The sequence below is a fragment of the Onthophagus taurus genome, chromosome 1 (assembly GCF_036711975.1).
Source record: "Onthophagus taurus isolate NC chromosome 1, IU_Otau_3.0, whole genome shotgun sequence".
NCBI lineage: Eukaryota > Metazoa > Arthropoda > Insecta > Coleoptera > Scarabaeidae > Onthophagus > Onthophagus taurus.
In genome coordinates, this window is record NC_091966.1 from 40,423,004 (window position 1) to 40,437,710 (window position 14,707).

Consider the following 14,707-nt stretch of genomic DNA (forward strand, 5'->3'; position numbering starts at 1 on the left):
CCGGTTTAAAATGTCAACGTCATTTTGACATATTCTTAATTTTTATAAAATGTCTTAAAATTGATAACAAAAACAAAAATACAATAAAAAAATTAAAAAGTAAGGTTGGTATTAATATTTAATAATTAAATTGCTATATATCATTGTTGCTAACTTCGGCTTTAACGTTTTTTTATTCAAACTTTTTTGTTTTTTGAGATAAGTGCGTCATCTTTGGACTCATTTTAAAGGTTTTTTAATGAAGATGATAAATATGTCATTAACGTTGACGTTTCAGACCGGAAGTGATTGTATTTCCATTAATATTAAAGTTAAATATGTCGAGTTTGGACTCATTTTAAAGGATTTTTTATAAAGTTAACAAATATGTCAAAATTAAAAGTTGAAAGTTTGAACTTTTTGCTTTAAATGTGTCAAGTTTAGACTCACTTTAAAGGTTATTTTATGAAGATTACGAATATAATAATAAAATTAAAGTTGACATTGACAACTGCAACGTGACGTCATTGGAGGAAAAGTATAATATATTATACAGAGTACCCATTATGTATGGAATATAGTATACAGGCTGTACAAAATTTCAAATTCTACGGTTTACTTATAACCGAAATAAAAGATGATAAAATGTAAATTTTTGGCTCAACTTTGACAGCTCATAGCTCGAAAACAAAAGAGTTGCGACCCTATGTTTATACAGGGTGATTCATTAGCTCTATGACAAACTTTGGCAGATGAAAGGTGATGCGATTCTAAGGAAAAAATGTTATATGAATATGAGTCCGATTCATTTTGGTTAAAGAGTTACAAGCTTTTGAAAATTTTACACAGTTTAATAGGAAAATGAAAATGTAACATAAAAATAAGTTTAAAAATTACAAAATTGTTCGAAATGTCCGCCTTCAGCTTGAATGCACGCTTCACATCAACGAAGTAAAGATTTGCAACAATCGCAACAATAATTATGAAACACAAATACAGAGTTGGCTGTGATAACAAAACTGAGTTCTTTATGTCAAACATTTCAATTTACTCTATTCTGTGTGTTTCAAAGTTTATAATTGTCAGAGTTTTGATCGAAAACGAAAATGCATGTGTTTACGACTGAAGAATATGCAGATATTATTTTTGTATACGGGCTTTGTAACGGAAACGCTCGGCAAGCAGCAAGAGCATACCTTCGTAGGTTTCCAAATAGACATCAACCTGCCCATACAGTGTTTAGTGCATCATTTCGCAGACTGAGAGAAACAGGTAACCCCGCTCCATCAAAATGTTCAAGCATTACATCCTGGAGATACTGAGCAACGCTTAGCATTTTGCCACTGGATTATTCAGCAACATGCTCAAAATAATAACTTCATTTCCCAAGTTCTGTGATCTGATGAAGCGTGTTTCACTAGGGACGGCATAAATAATTATCATAACGAACATGTGTGGTCCTTGCAAAATCCACATGCAATTAGACCAGGAAGATTTCAGCAACGGTTTAGTGTAAACGTATGGGGTGGCATTTTTAACAATTCTTTGCTATCTGTATGGGTGATAAATGAACGCTTAAATGCAAATATGTACAGAAATTTCTTGGGACATAACCTTTTCGATTTTATCGACGACGTACCACTTAACATCGTTCAAAATATGTGGTATCAGCACGATGGTGCACCACCACATCGAGGAAGAGAAGTCATCGCTTGGTTACATGAACATTTTCCAAACAAATGGATTGGCAATGGAGGTCCAGTAGTCTGGCCACCACCATCCCCAGATCTAAATCCGCTGGATTATTATTTCTGGGGACACATGAAGCAGCTTGTGTACCATGTAGAAATTACTACCCGTCAGCAACTACTGGACAGAATTCAAGATGCAGCTAATAGCATACGGAATGATACAAATATCATACGTCGTGTGATAGAATCTTTACTTCGTCGATGTGAGGCGTGCATTCAAGCTGAAGGCGGAAATTTCGAACAATTTTTGTAATTTTTAAACTTATTTTTTATGTTACATTTTCATTTGCCTATTAAACTGTGTAAAATTTTCAAAGGCTTGTAACTCTTTAACCAAAATGAATCGGACCCATATTCATATAACATTTTTTCCTTAGAATCGCATCACCTTTCATCTGCCAAAGTTTGTCATAGAGCTAATGAATCACCCTGTATAAAAAACTTGTATTACTTTGGCAAGTACTACGTTCTAGTAAAGTTTCCCGATTAAAAACTGAACCACCCTGTATATCTTTGTAAAAGTATAATCTCAAAAATGTTATCAAAACTTCAAATATTGTTTTCTCAAAAAAGAAAAGTTATTTTTCAAAACGTGTTGGTTCATTGGAAAGAGGACACTTTTATTAACATTTTGGGAAATTTTCATACTCATATTCCAAGAAATCGATTTTATACGAATTTTTAAAACTTAATCGGCGAAAATTGCAAAATTCGAAAAAATTGTCGATTATTTTAAAAATTTATTTCTCAAAAACTAAAAGCGATTATTCAAAACGGCTTTTTTCATTAAAAAGAGGATACTTTAATTAATAATTTGTGATATTTCCACAAGGATTCTTCAAGAAATTAATTTTATAACGAATTTTGAAAATTATCGATGAAAATTGCAACATCGAAAATGTTATCAGAACTTCAAATATTGTTTTCTCAAAAACGAAATGTTATTTTTCAAAATGTGTTCGTTCGTTGGAAAGAAGACACTTTTATTAACACTTTTGGAAATTTTCATACTCATATTCCAAGAACTGGATTTTATACGAATTTTTAAAACTTAATCAGCGAAAATTGCAAAATTCGAAAAAATTATCGATTATTTCAAAAATTTATTTCTCAAAAACTAAAAGTGATTTTTCAAAACGGTTTGTTGCATTAAAAAGAGGATACTTTAATTAATAATCAAAATTGATAACAGCGACAGTTCTGTTAATAATGAATGTGATGATGAATTATAAGCGAAGAGAAGAAAACTAGATGAAACTGCAACAAGAGATTGCTAATGACAAACCTGATATAAATAAAGCTGTATTAAATGAAAAAAGTCCTATTGGGGTTGAACTTGATTATTATCTGCAGTGTCCAACACCTAAAAGAAATACTAATTCCTGTGATTGGTGGAGTACTAAGTAATTACATTTTGTGGTATTATTTGTTGCAAACCAAGTACACAACATATTTTCTATGTCTGGTTGGCTCGCTCAACCGAACCTTGTGTATGTATGGATTGGGGAGTGCATGCAAAACCGCACGCCACACTTAGGCCCCATTGGGCCCCTTGTAACCGAACCTTGTGATTGGCTGTGTCTCAGTTTTCCATGAACGATTTTAAGTTCCTGCCACATTTCTTCAATAACTTTGTTTGCAAATTCCCTACCATTGTTGCTTTGTAAAATGCAAGAAGCTCCAAAAATTGTTAATATGTTTAAAAGATGATAAGCAACTTCTTCCGTTAGTTTTGTTTTTAAAGCTCTGAGTTGAATAAACTTCGTCCAACCAGAAATGTCCATTAGCTCAGTAAATCCAACAAGGTACATTGCAAATCGTGAGATAACATTTCAAAAAAAAATAGGTAAGGTTGTAAAGAAAATTGTCTAAACTTATCAAAAAATGTCTATTTTATATCTTTCATTATTACTATTTTATTTGTAATTCAGAGTTAAATTGTTGTACATTTTTATTGTATTAAAAGTACACCGCAATTGAAAGACTTCATTAATAAAACAAATATATATAACAAAAAAAATTGGTTAATTAAACAAAATTTTTTTTGTTTCAAAAACATACTTAATTATAAATCAAATCTATAATTTTGCATGTTGGCTTGTTCCGACCAAGCTGCGAATCGTGATCCATCAATGTTAGAGTGAGTGTTACCAGAGGTTAATTGATGACTTTGCCCACCAATCTTAGATCCACAATCGGGACATTTCCCTTCTTGCATCGCTCCACCACATTCTCCAATCGCGTAAAGATGCCCATTAGGACACTTATACCAACCACCAGATCTAACCCCAATCACTTTTATGATTTGTTTTAATTCATCTTCGCTTACATCTAATATGCCCACACTATTACGCAATGCTTCAAGTAATGGTTTAATGGAGGCATCATACTGACCGTTATAACGTTTTAAGATATATATTTTATGTTCTACATTCCTATATTCCGGGGATTGACGTTTATTAATGGATAATCGATGTGATATTGATTCCAATTGAATAATTCGGCGCAATCGTTTTAATTCAAGCTCAAAATCTTCAACTTCTTGTTGAGTCATACGTTCTGGATCGGTGTTTAAACGATTTAGAAGGAAATTAATGTAATTTATACATTTATTATTGGGTTGATTTTTTGGGCTGATGTTAAATACGTTAACTTGGCCAAAGTTCTTCTGGTAGAGGTTGCATATATTTTCTAAGATTTGTATTTTTGCGATTGTCGAATTTACTGTTAATTTCGTTAGCATTTTACGTTTTCCTTGTTTGACGGGTTTTAATTGATCTTCGAATAATCTTTGGAGATCATGTACTATTGGGCAAACTGTAAAAGATAAATTTAAATGAAAATTGTTTAAAAAAATAATTTTTTTTTTATATGTTCCTGTCAATGTCAAATTTTTAGGGTTATGTTATATTTGAATTATTAATTAAAATTTTGTTTTTTTTTTTAATTAAAATTTTTAGTAACTAAATTAAAGTTAAAAATATTTTATTTAATGCTATTTTAATTGTTTATGGGTTAATATAAAACCAAAAAACGGAATTTTGTGTTTTTAAATAACCAAAGATCATCTCACCAATTGTTACCAACTTTAAACAATTTGACAGGACGAAAAAAAAACTAACCTGATTGAAGTGATGATTTTTTACATAAATGTCAAATTTTTAGGGTTATGTTACATTTGAATTATTAATTAAAATTTAATTTTTTTTTAATTAAAATTTTTAATAACTAAATTAAAGTTAAAAGTATTTTGTTTAATTCTATTTTAATTGTTTATGCATTACTATAAAACCAAAAAACCGGATTTTTTGTTTTTAAATAACCAAAGATCATCTCACCAATTGTTACCAACTTTAAACAATTTGACAGGACGAAAAAAACTAACCTGTTTGAAGTAATGATTTTTTACATGAATCATCAACATTTTTTTTATACGTTCCTGTCAATGTCAAATTTTTAGGGTTATGCTATATTTGAATTATTAATTAAAATTTTTTTTTAGTAACTAAATTAAAGTTAAAAATATTTTATTTAATTCCATTTTAATTGTTTATGGGTTAATATAAAACCAAAAAACGGAATTTTGTGTTTTTAAATAACCAAAGATCATCTCACCAATTGTTACCAACTTTAAACAATTTGACAGGACGAAAAAAAAACTAACCTGTTTGAAGTGATGATTTTTTACATAAATCATCAAAATTTTTTTTTATACGTTCCTGTCAATGTCAAATTTTTAGGGTTATGTTATATTTGAATTATTAATTAAAATTTTGTTTTTTTTTTTAATTAAAATTTTTAGTAACTAAATTAAAATTAAAAATATTTTATTTAATTTTATTTTAATTGTTTATGCATTACTATAAAACCAAAAAACCGGATTTTTTGTTTTTAAATAACCAAAGATCATCTCACCAATTGTTACCAACTTTAAACAATTTGACAGGACGAAAAAAAACTAACCTGTTTGAAGTGATGATTTTTTACATAAATCATCAAAATTTTTTTTATACGTTCCTGTCAATGTCAAATTTTTAGGGTTATGCTATATTTGAATTATTAATTAACATTTTGTTTTTTTTTAATTAAAATTTTTAGTAACTAAATAAAGTTAAAAACATTTTATTTAATTCTATTTTAATTGTTTATGCATTACTATAAAACCAAAAAACAGGATTTTTTGTTTTTAAATAATCAAAGATCATCTTACCAATTGTTACCAACTTTAAACAATTTGACAGAACGAAAAAAAAACTAACCTGTTTGAAGTGATGATTTTTTACATAAATCATCAAAATTTTTTTTATACGTTCCAGTCAATGTCAAATGTTTAGGGTTATGTTATATTTGAATTGTTAATTAAAATTTTTAGTAACTAAATTAAAGTAAAAAATATTTTGTTTAATTCTATTTTAATTGTTTATGCATTACTATAAAACCAAAAAACAGGATTTTTTGTTTTTAAATAATCAAAGATCATCCTACCAATTGTTACCAACTTTAAACAATTTGACAGGACGAAAAAAAAACTAACCTGTTTGAAGTGATGATTTTTACATAAATCATAAAATTTTTTTTTTTTATACGTTCCTGTCAATGTCAAATTTTTAGGGTTATGTTATATTTGAATTATTAATTAAAATTTTGTTTTTTTTTAATTAAAATTATTTGTAACTAAATTAAAGTTAAAAACATTTTATTTAATTCTATTTTAATTGTTTATGCATTACTATAAAACCAAAAAACAGGATTTTTTGTTTTTAAATAATCAAAGATCATCCTACCAATTGTTACCAACTTTAAACAATTTGACAGGACGAAAAAAAAACTAACCTGTTTGAAGTGATGATTTGTTACATAAATGTCAAATTTTTAGGGTTATGTTACATTTGAAATATTAATTAAAATTTAATTTTTTTTTAATTAAAATTTTTTGTAACTAAATTAAAGTTAAAAATATTTTGTTTAATTCTATTTTAATTGTTTATGCATTACTATAAAACCAAAAAACCGGATTTTTTGATTTTAAATAACCAAAGATCATCTCACCAATTATTACCAACTTTAAACAATTTGACAGGACGAAAAAAAACTAACCTGTTTGAAGTAATGATTTTTTACATGAATCATCAACATTTTTTTTATACGTTCCTGTCAATGTCAAATTTTTAGGGTTATGCTATATTTGAATTATTAATTAAAATTTTTTTTTAGTAACTAAATTAAAGTTAAAAATATTTTATTTAATTCCATTTTAATTGTTTATGAGTTAATATAAAACCAAAAAACGGAATTTAGTGTTTTTAAATAACCAAAGATCATCTCACCAATTGTTACCAACTTTAAACAATTTGACAGGACGAAAAAAAACTAACCTGTTTGAAGTGATGATTTTTTACATAAATCATCAAAATTTTTTTTTATACGTTCCTGTCAATGTCAAATTTTTAGGGTTATGTTATATTTGAATTATTAATTCAAATTTTGTTTTTTTTTTAATTAAAATTTTTAGTAACTAAATTAAAATTAAAAATATTTTATTTAATGCTATTTTAATTGTTGATGGGTTAATATAAAACCAAAAAACGGAATTTTGTGTTTTTAAATAACCAAAGATCATCTTACCAATTGTTACCAACTTTAAACAATTTGACAGGACGAAAAAAAAACTAACCTGTTTGAAGTGATGATTTTTTACATAAATCATCAAAATTTTTTTTTATACGTTCCTGTCAATGTCAAATTTTTAGGGTTATGTTATATTTGAATTATTATTAAAATTTAATTTTTTTTTAATTAAAATTTTTAGTAACTAAATTAAAATTAAAAATATTTTATTTAATGCTATTTTAATTGTTGATGGGTTAATATAAAACCAAAAAACGGAATTTTGTGTTTTTAAATAACCAAAGATCATCTCACCAATTGTTACCAACTTTAAACAATTTGACAGGACGAAAAAAAAACTAACCTGTTTGAAGTGATGATTTTTTACATAAATCATCAAAATTTTTTTTTATACGTTCCTGTCAATGTCAAATGTTTAGGGTTATGCTATATTTGAATTATTAATTAACATTTTGTTTTTTTTTAATTAAAATTTTTAGTAACTAAATTAAAGTTAAAAACATTTTATTTAATTCTATTTTAATTGTTTATGCATTACTATAAAACCAAAAAACAGGATTTTTTGTTTTTAAATAATCAAAGATCATCTTACCAATTGTTACCAACTTTAAACAATTTGACAGAACGAAAAAAAAACTAACCTGTTTGAAGTGATGATTTTTTACATAAATCATCAAAATTTTTTTTATACGTTCCTGTCAATGTCAAATGTTTAGGGTTATGTTATATTTGAATTGTTAATTAAAATTTTTAGTAACTAAATTAAAGTAAAAAATATTTTGTTTAATTCTATTTTAATTGTTTATGCATTACTATAAAACCAAAAAACAGGATTTTTTGTTTTTAAATAATCAAAGATCATCCTACCAATTGTTACCAACTTTAAACAATTTGACAGGACGAAAAAAAAACTAACCTGTTTGAAGTGATGATTTGTTACATAAATGTCAAATTTTTAGGGTTATGTTACATTTGAAATATTAATTAAAATTTAATTTTTTTTTAATTAAAATTTTTTGTAACTAAATTAAAGTTAAAAATATTTTGTTTAATTCTATTTTAATTGTTTATGCATTACTATAAAACCAAAAAACCGGATTTTTTGATTTTAAATAACCAAAGATCATCTCACCAATTATTACCAACTTTAAACAATTTGACAGGACGAAAAAAAAACTAACCTGTTTGAAGTGATGATTTTTTACATAAATCATCAAAATTTCATGTCAAATTTTTAGGGTTATGTTATATTTGAATTATTAATTAAAATTTTGTTTTTTTCTTCAATTAAAATTTTTAGTAACTAAATTAAAGTTAAAAATATTTTATTTAATTCTATTTTAATTGTTTATGGGTTAATATAAAACCAAAAAACGGAATTTTGTGTTTTTAAATAACCAAAGATCATCTTACCAATTGTTACCAACTTTAAACAATTTGACAGAACGAAAAAAAAAACTAACCTGTTTGAAGTGATGATTTTTTACATAAATCATCAAAATTTTTTTTTATACGTTCCTGTCAATGTCAAATTTTTAGGGTTATGTTATATTTGAATTATTAATTAAAATTTTGTTTTTTTTTAATTAAAATTTTTAGTAACTAAATTAAAGTTAAAAATATTTTATTTAATTCTATTTTAATTGTTTATGCATTACTATAAAACCAAAAAACAGGATTTTTTGTTTTTAAATAACCAAAGATCATCTCACCAATTGTTACCAACTTTAAACAATTTGACAGGATGAAAAAAAACTAACCTGTTTGAAATGATGATTTTTTGCATAAATCATCAAAAATTTTTTTTTTATACGTTTCTGTCAATGTCAAATTTTTAGGGTTATGTTATATTTGAATTATTAATTAAAATTTAGTTTTTCTTTTCAATTAAAATTTTTAGTAACTAAATTAAAGTTAAAAATATTTTATTTTAATTGTTTATGCATTACTATAAAACCAAAAAAACAGGATTTTTTGTTTTTAAATAACCAAAGATCATCTCACCAATTGTTACCAACTTTAAACAATTTGACAGGACGAAAAAAAAACTAACCTGTTTGAAGTGATGATTTTTTGCATAAATCATCAAAATTTTTTTTTATACGTTCCTGTCAATGTCAAATTTTTAGGGTTATGTTATATTTGAATTATTAATTAAAATTTTGTTTTTTTTTAATTAAAATTTTTAGTAACTAAATTAAAGTTAAAAATATTTTATTTAATTCTATTTTAATTGTTTATGCATTACTATAAAACCAAAAAACAGGATTTTTTGTTTTTAAATAACCAAAGATCATCTCACCAATTGTTACCAACTTTAAACAATTTGACAGGATGAAAAAAAACTAACCTGTTTGAAATGATGATTTTTTGCATAAATCATCAAAAATTTTTTTTTTATACGTTTCTGTCAATGTCAAATTTTTAGGGTTATGTTATATTTGAATTATTAATTAAAATTTAGTTTTTCTTTTCAATTAAAATTTTTAGTAACTAAATTAAAGTTAAAAATATTTTATTTTAATTGTTTATGCATTACTATAAAACCAAAAAAACAGGATTTTTTGTTTTTAAATAACCAAAGATCATCTCACCAATTGTTACCAACTTTAAACAATTTGACAGGACGAAAAAAAAACTAACCTGTTTGAAGTGATGATTTTTTACATAAATCATCAACATTTTTTTATGCGTTCCTGTCAATGTCAAATTTTTAGGGTTATGTTATATTTGAATTATTAATTAAAATTTTGTTTTTTTTTAATTAAAATTTTTAGTAACTAAATTAAAGTTAAAAATATTTTATTTAATTCTATTTTAATTGTTTATGCATTACTATAAAACCAAAAAACAGGATTTTTTGTTTTTAAATAACCAAAGATCATCTCACCAATTGTTACCAACTTTAAACAATTTGACAGGATGAAAAAAAACTAACCTGTTTGAAATGATGATTTTTTGCATAAATCATCAAAAATTTTTTTTTTATACGTTTCTGTCAATGTCAAATTTTTAGGGTTATGTTATATTTGAATTATTAATTAAAATTTAGTTTTTCTTTTCAATTAAAATTTTTAGTAACTAAATTAAAGTTAAAAATATTTTATTTTAATTGTTTATGCATTACTATAAAACCAAAAAAACAGGATTTTTTGTTTTTAAATAACCAAAGATCATCTCACCAATTGTTACCAACTTTAAACAATTTGACAGGACGAAAAAAAAACTAACCTGTTTGAAGTGATGATTTTTTGCATAAATCATCAAAATTTTTTTTTATACGTTCCTGTCAATGTCAAATTTTTAGGGTTATGTTATATTTGAATTATTAATTAAAATTTTGTTTTTTTTTAATTAAAATTTTTAGTAACTAAATTAAAGTTAAAAATATTTTATTTAATTCTATTTTAATTGTTTATGCATTACTATAAAACCAAAAAACAGGATTTTTTGTTTTTAAATAACCAAAGATCATCTCACCAATTGTTACCAACTTTAAACAATTTGACAGGATGAAAAAAAACTAACCTGTTTGAAATGATGATTTTTTGCATAAATCATCAAAAATTTTTTTTTTATACGTTTCTGTCAATGTCAAATTTTTAGGGTTATGTTATATTTGAATTATTAATTAAAATTTAGTTTTTCTTTTCAATTAAAATTTTTAGTAACTAAATTAAAGTTAAAAATATTTTATTTTAATTGTTTATGCATTACTATAAAACCAAAAAAACAGGATTTTTTGTTTTTAAATAACCAAAGATCATCTCACCAATTGTTACCAACTTTAAACAATTTGACAGGACGAAAAAAAAACTAACCTGTTTGAAGTGATGATTTTTTACATAAATCATCAACATTTTTTTATGCGTTCCTGTCAATGTCAAATTTTTAGGGTTATGTTATATTTGAATTATTAATTAAAATTTTGTTTTTTTTTTTAATTAAAATTTTTAGTAACTAAATTAAAATTAAAAATATTTTATTTAATGCTATTTTAATTGTTTATGGGTTAATATAAAACCAAAAAACGGAATTTTGTGTTTTTAAATAACCAAAGATCATCTTACCAATTGTTACCAACTTTAAATAATTTGACAGGACGAAAGAAAAAAAAACTAACCTGTTTGAAGTGATGATTTTTTACATAAATCATCAAAATTTTTTTTTATACGTTCCTGTCAATGTCAAATTTTTAGGGTTATGTTATATTTGAATTATTAATTAAAATTTTGGTTTTTTTTTTAATTAAAATTTTTAGTAGCTAAATTAAAGTTAAAAATATTTTATTTAATTCTATTTTAATTGTTTATGGGTTAATATAAACCCAAAAAACGGAATTTTGTGTTTTTAAATAACCAAAGATCATCTTACCAATTGTTACCAACTTTAAACAATTTAACAGGACGAAAAAAAACTAACCTGTTTGAAGTGATGAATTTCTACATAAATAATCCAATTTTCGAATTTCTTCCTTTCCAATACGAATATTTTCCCCTAAATCACCATAAAACTTTTTCTTAACCTCCATAATATCTCTCAATGAAGCTTTAACATAATCTCTATATCTGCTTGTATTAATAACCGGAGTTTTACATTTCGGACAACCTTTACTTGTAATTTCACCTTTACTCTCTTCCTTGATCCACTCATCCATCCCTTCACTTTCAATGACATGTTGACAATCTTCAAGCAAAACGAATCTAGCGTTTGGTTCATCTTCGTTTCCAAAAAATATCTCAGTAACTTGTTCGTTATCACAAATTCTGCATAATGGCGGACATGGATCTCCACAGAATCCGATACATTTATGTTTGCACTTTAACAATAGCGGACAAATTCTGTTACACGGACCAACTGAACATATCTGTTCACAAGGATTATTACAAGCTTGATGAACGCATCTACGTGTGCAATGTTCATTGCACGGTGTGCAAATTTCACCACATCTCTTGCCACATTTAGTGTGTGGACATCTTACTTGACACTTTTGATTGCATGGTGGGCATTCGGCCCGACAAGGTGTTTTACAAACGTGTCCACACACCAAAGGCACTCCACAATCCGAGCTGCACACTTTATGGATGCGACCTTGATAACATTCACCACAATTTCCTTTGCATATATGATTGCATTTCAATGTTACGTTGCATGGTTCTTTGCAATAGGATAGTAAAGTTGAATTTGTATTAATTTCAACTATAAATAGAAATCGTTTTAGTTATACTCTATTTAGGCCAACTTGTACCACCTCTTGATAAATTTATCCGATAGATAAATTGGCGCTCTTTTGCCCGGAATACACGAGCCTTGTTTTGTAAGTTAGGATAGAAAGCTAGATAACTTTCCTGGCTTGCTGCCCTTGCTTGGAATATGCTAGTGCTGTCTACATGCCAGTAATTTTAAACCAGCCAAGTCAGTAACATTACAGATGGTACAACACGTTCATGATACCTAGCTTTTCCGGCCACACGAAGCTAAACCCAAGCCAGGACGGCGAAATCAGTGGTGGGGGAAGCTTACTAGCTTTAAAAATAGAACGGCAAGCTATTAAACTATCCTGGCTTCAGACACTAGCTTACCAGCCTGGAATAAAGCTAGTTTTGTATACACGAAGATAGATGCACTAGCTTGCTAGCTTACTAGCACTAGCTTGTTATCCTAGGTTGCAAAACTAGGCTCGTGTATTTCGGGTATTAAGGTCCATTACTACCATATTTTAGTTAAATTTATTTTATAGATAAACCCATCTACTAGCCAATGAGAGCGCTCAAAACCGCTGTAATCATGGTAATTATCTCTTAGATAGTTTATCAGGAGGATGGTAAAAGTGGACCTAACACAGTGTAATTTTTCAAAGCTATTTTTGGCGGGAGTTTTAAAACGAGATGATTTTAAGTAAACTGTAGGAAGGCACTGTCCGTTATAGCTCAATAAAAATACACAATAATTTAGCGTTGAATAACAAATAAAACTCGACTAATACTAGCACTAGAACTAACACTAGATCTAGCACTAGAAACATTCCGTTTACCTATATCTCTCTTAAGACGGCTGGTAGATAGTAAATAGCGAATATATAGAAACATTCGGGTTTAGCCGTACGTCTTTCAAGACGGCTAAACCCGAATGATTCTACTTCTAGTGTTAATTCTAGTTTTACACTAGCACTATCACTAGAACTAACACTAGACCTAGAACTAGAATCATTCGGGTTTAGCCGCACGTCTTTCAAGACGGCTAAACTCGAATGATTCTAGTTCTAGGTCTAGTGTTAGTTCTAGTTTTACACTAGCACTATCACAAGAACTAACACAAGACCTAGAACTAGAATTATTCGGGTTTAGCCGTCTTTAGAGACGTGCGGTTAAACCCGAATGTTTCTAAGTCTAGTGTTAGTTCTAGTGGCAGTGGTAGGTAGCGCTAGTTAGCATAAGATATTACTATGTTGTATACAGGCTGTCTCACGTAATTGGTTTGTTGGAACTTTTTCACGTTACATTATTCGTAGACGTTTGAAATGTTGGTAACATGGGCTGTTCATTCGGAAGTTTTGTTCTAAAATATTTTCAAGATAGCCGCCACTTCCTGTCTACCGGAAGTAGACCATAACTTCGTTATTTTAAATGGAATGTTATAGTTTTTATTGTACGTATAAGTACATGTTGACTTTGATAAAAGTTATTGGTACCTCGAGTTATTTTGTCTTTTTTTGGCAAAATATGTACAGGGTGGGCCAAATTGGACACTTTTAAAGGCAAACTCCTCTTTCTATAAGAGATAGAGGGAAAATGATATCACTGTGTGAAGCTCAATTTTTATAAGAAACTTAATGGCGAAAAGCGCATATCTGTTATGGTTTCTGAGATCTCAATGGTGGGAGTCGAATTTGAATTACCCTGTATAGTATTTTTATGCCAATAACTACTAAAACATTGCTTCGAGGAAAAGCTAACTTCTTCCATCGAATTATACATAAAAAGTTGCTTTGGAAATGTTTTCACAGAAAGGAAGATTTTTGAATAAGAAAAAAGTTATGACGACTTTTCGAAAAAAGACTTTTTTGAAACACACCCTGTAGCTCTGAAACCACAAGAGATATCGATTTGCGGTTTTCGCCATTAAGTTTCTTATAAAAATCGAGCCTCAGACATTGATATTATTTTTCCTCTATCTCTTATAGAAAGAGGAGTTTTCCTTTAAAAGTGTCCAATTTGGCCCGCCCTGTATATAAATAATAATAATATTGTAAATAAACTACAATGAATAGATATAAGAATGTTTATAGATAATTTGGAAAGAATTAAATTCCCTTTTGAGTAGGTTACACTGAGGGAAATTATTCTTGA

At 26.9% G+C, this 14,707-nt stretch overlaps 1 protein-coding gene across 1 annotated transcript in view; it reads right to left on the bottom strand.

Annotated features, from left to right (window-relative positions):
• Nucleotides 1-3,604: 3,604 nt before the first annotated feature.
• LOC111428642 (NFX1-type zinc finger-containing protein 1-like) overlaps nucleotides 3,605-14,707 on the bottom strand; it is a 45,253-nt gene continuing 34,150 nt past the window's right edge. The window contains exons 10-11 of the mRNA XM_071201348.1: nucleotides 11,781-12,557; nucleotides 3,605-4,547 (exon numbers count right to left, since the gene is read on the bottom strand). Of these exons, the coding sequence (XP_071057449.1) occupies nucleotides 3,796-4,547; nucleotides 11,781-12,557 (1,529 nt within the window). The 3' untranslated portion in view covers nucleotides 3,605-3,795. The remainder of the gene's footprint in view (nucleotides 4,548-11,780; nucleotides 12,558-14,707) is intronic.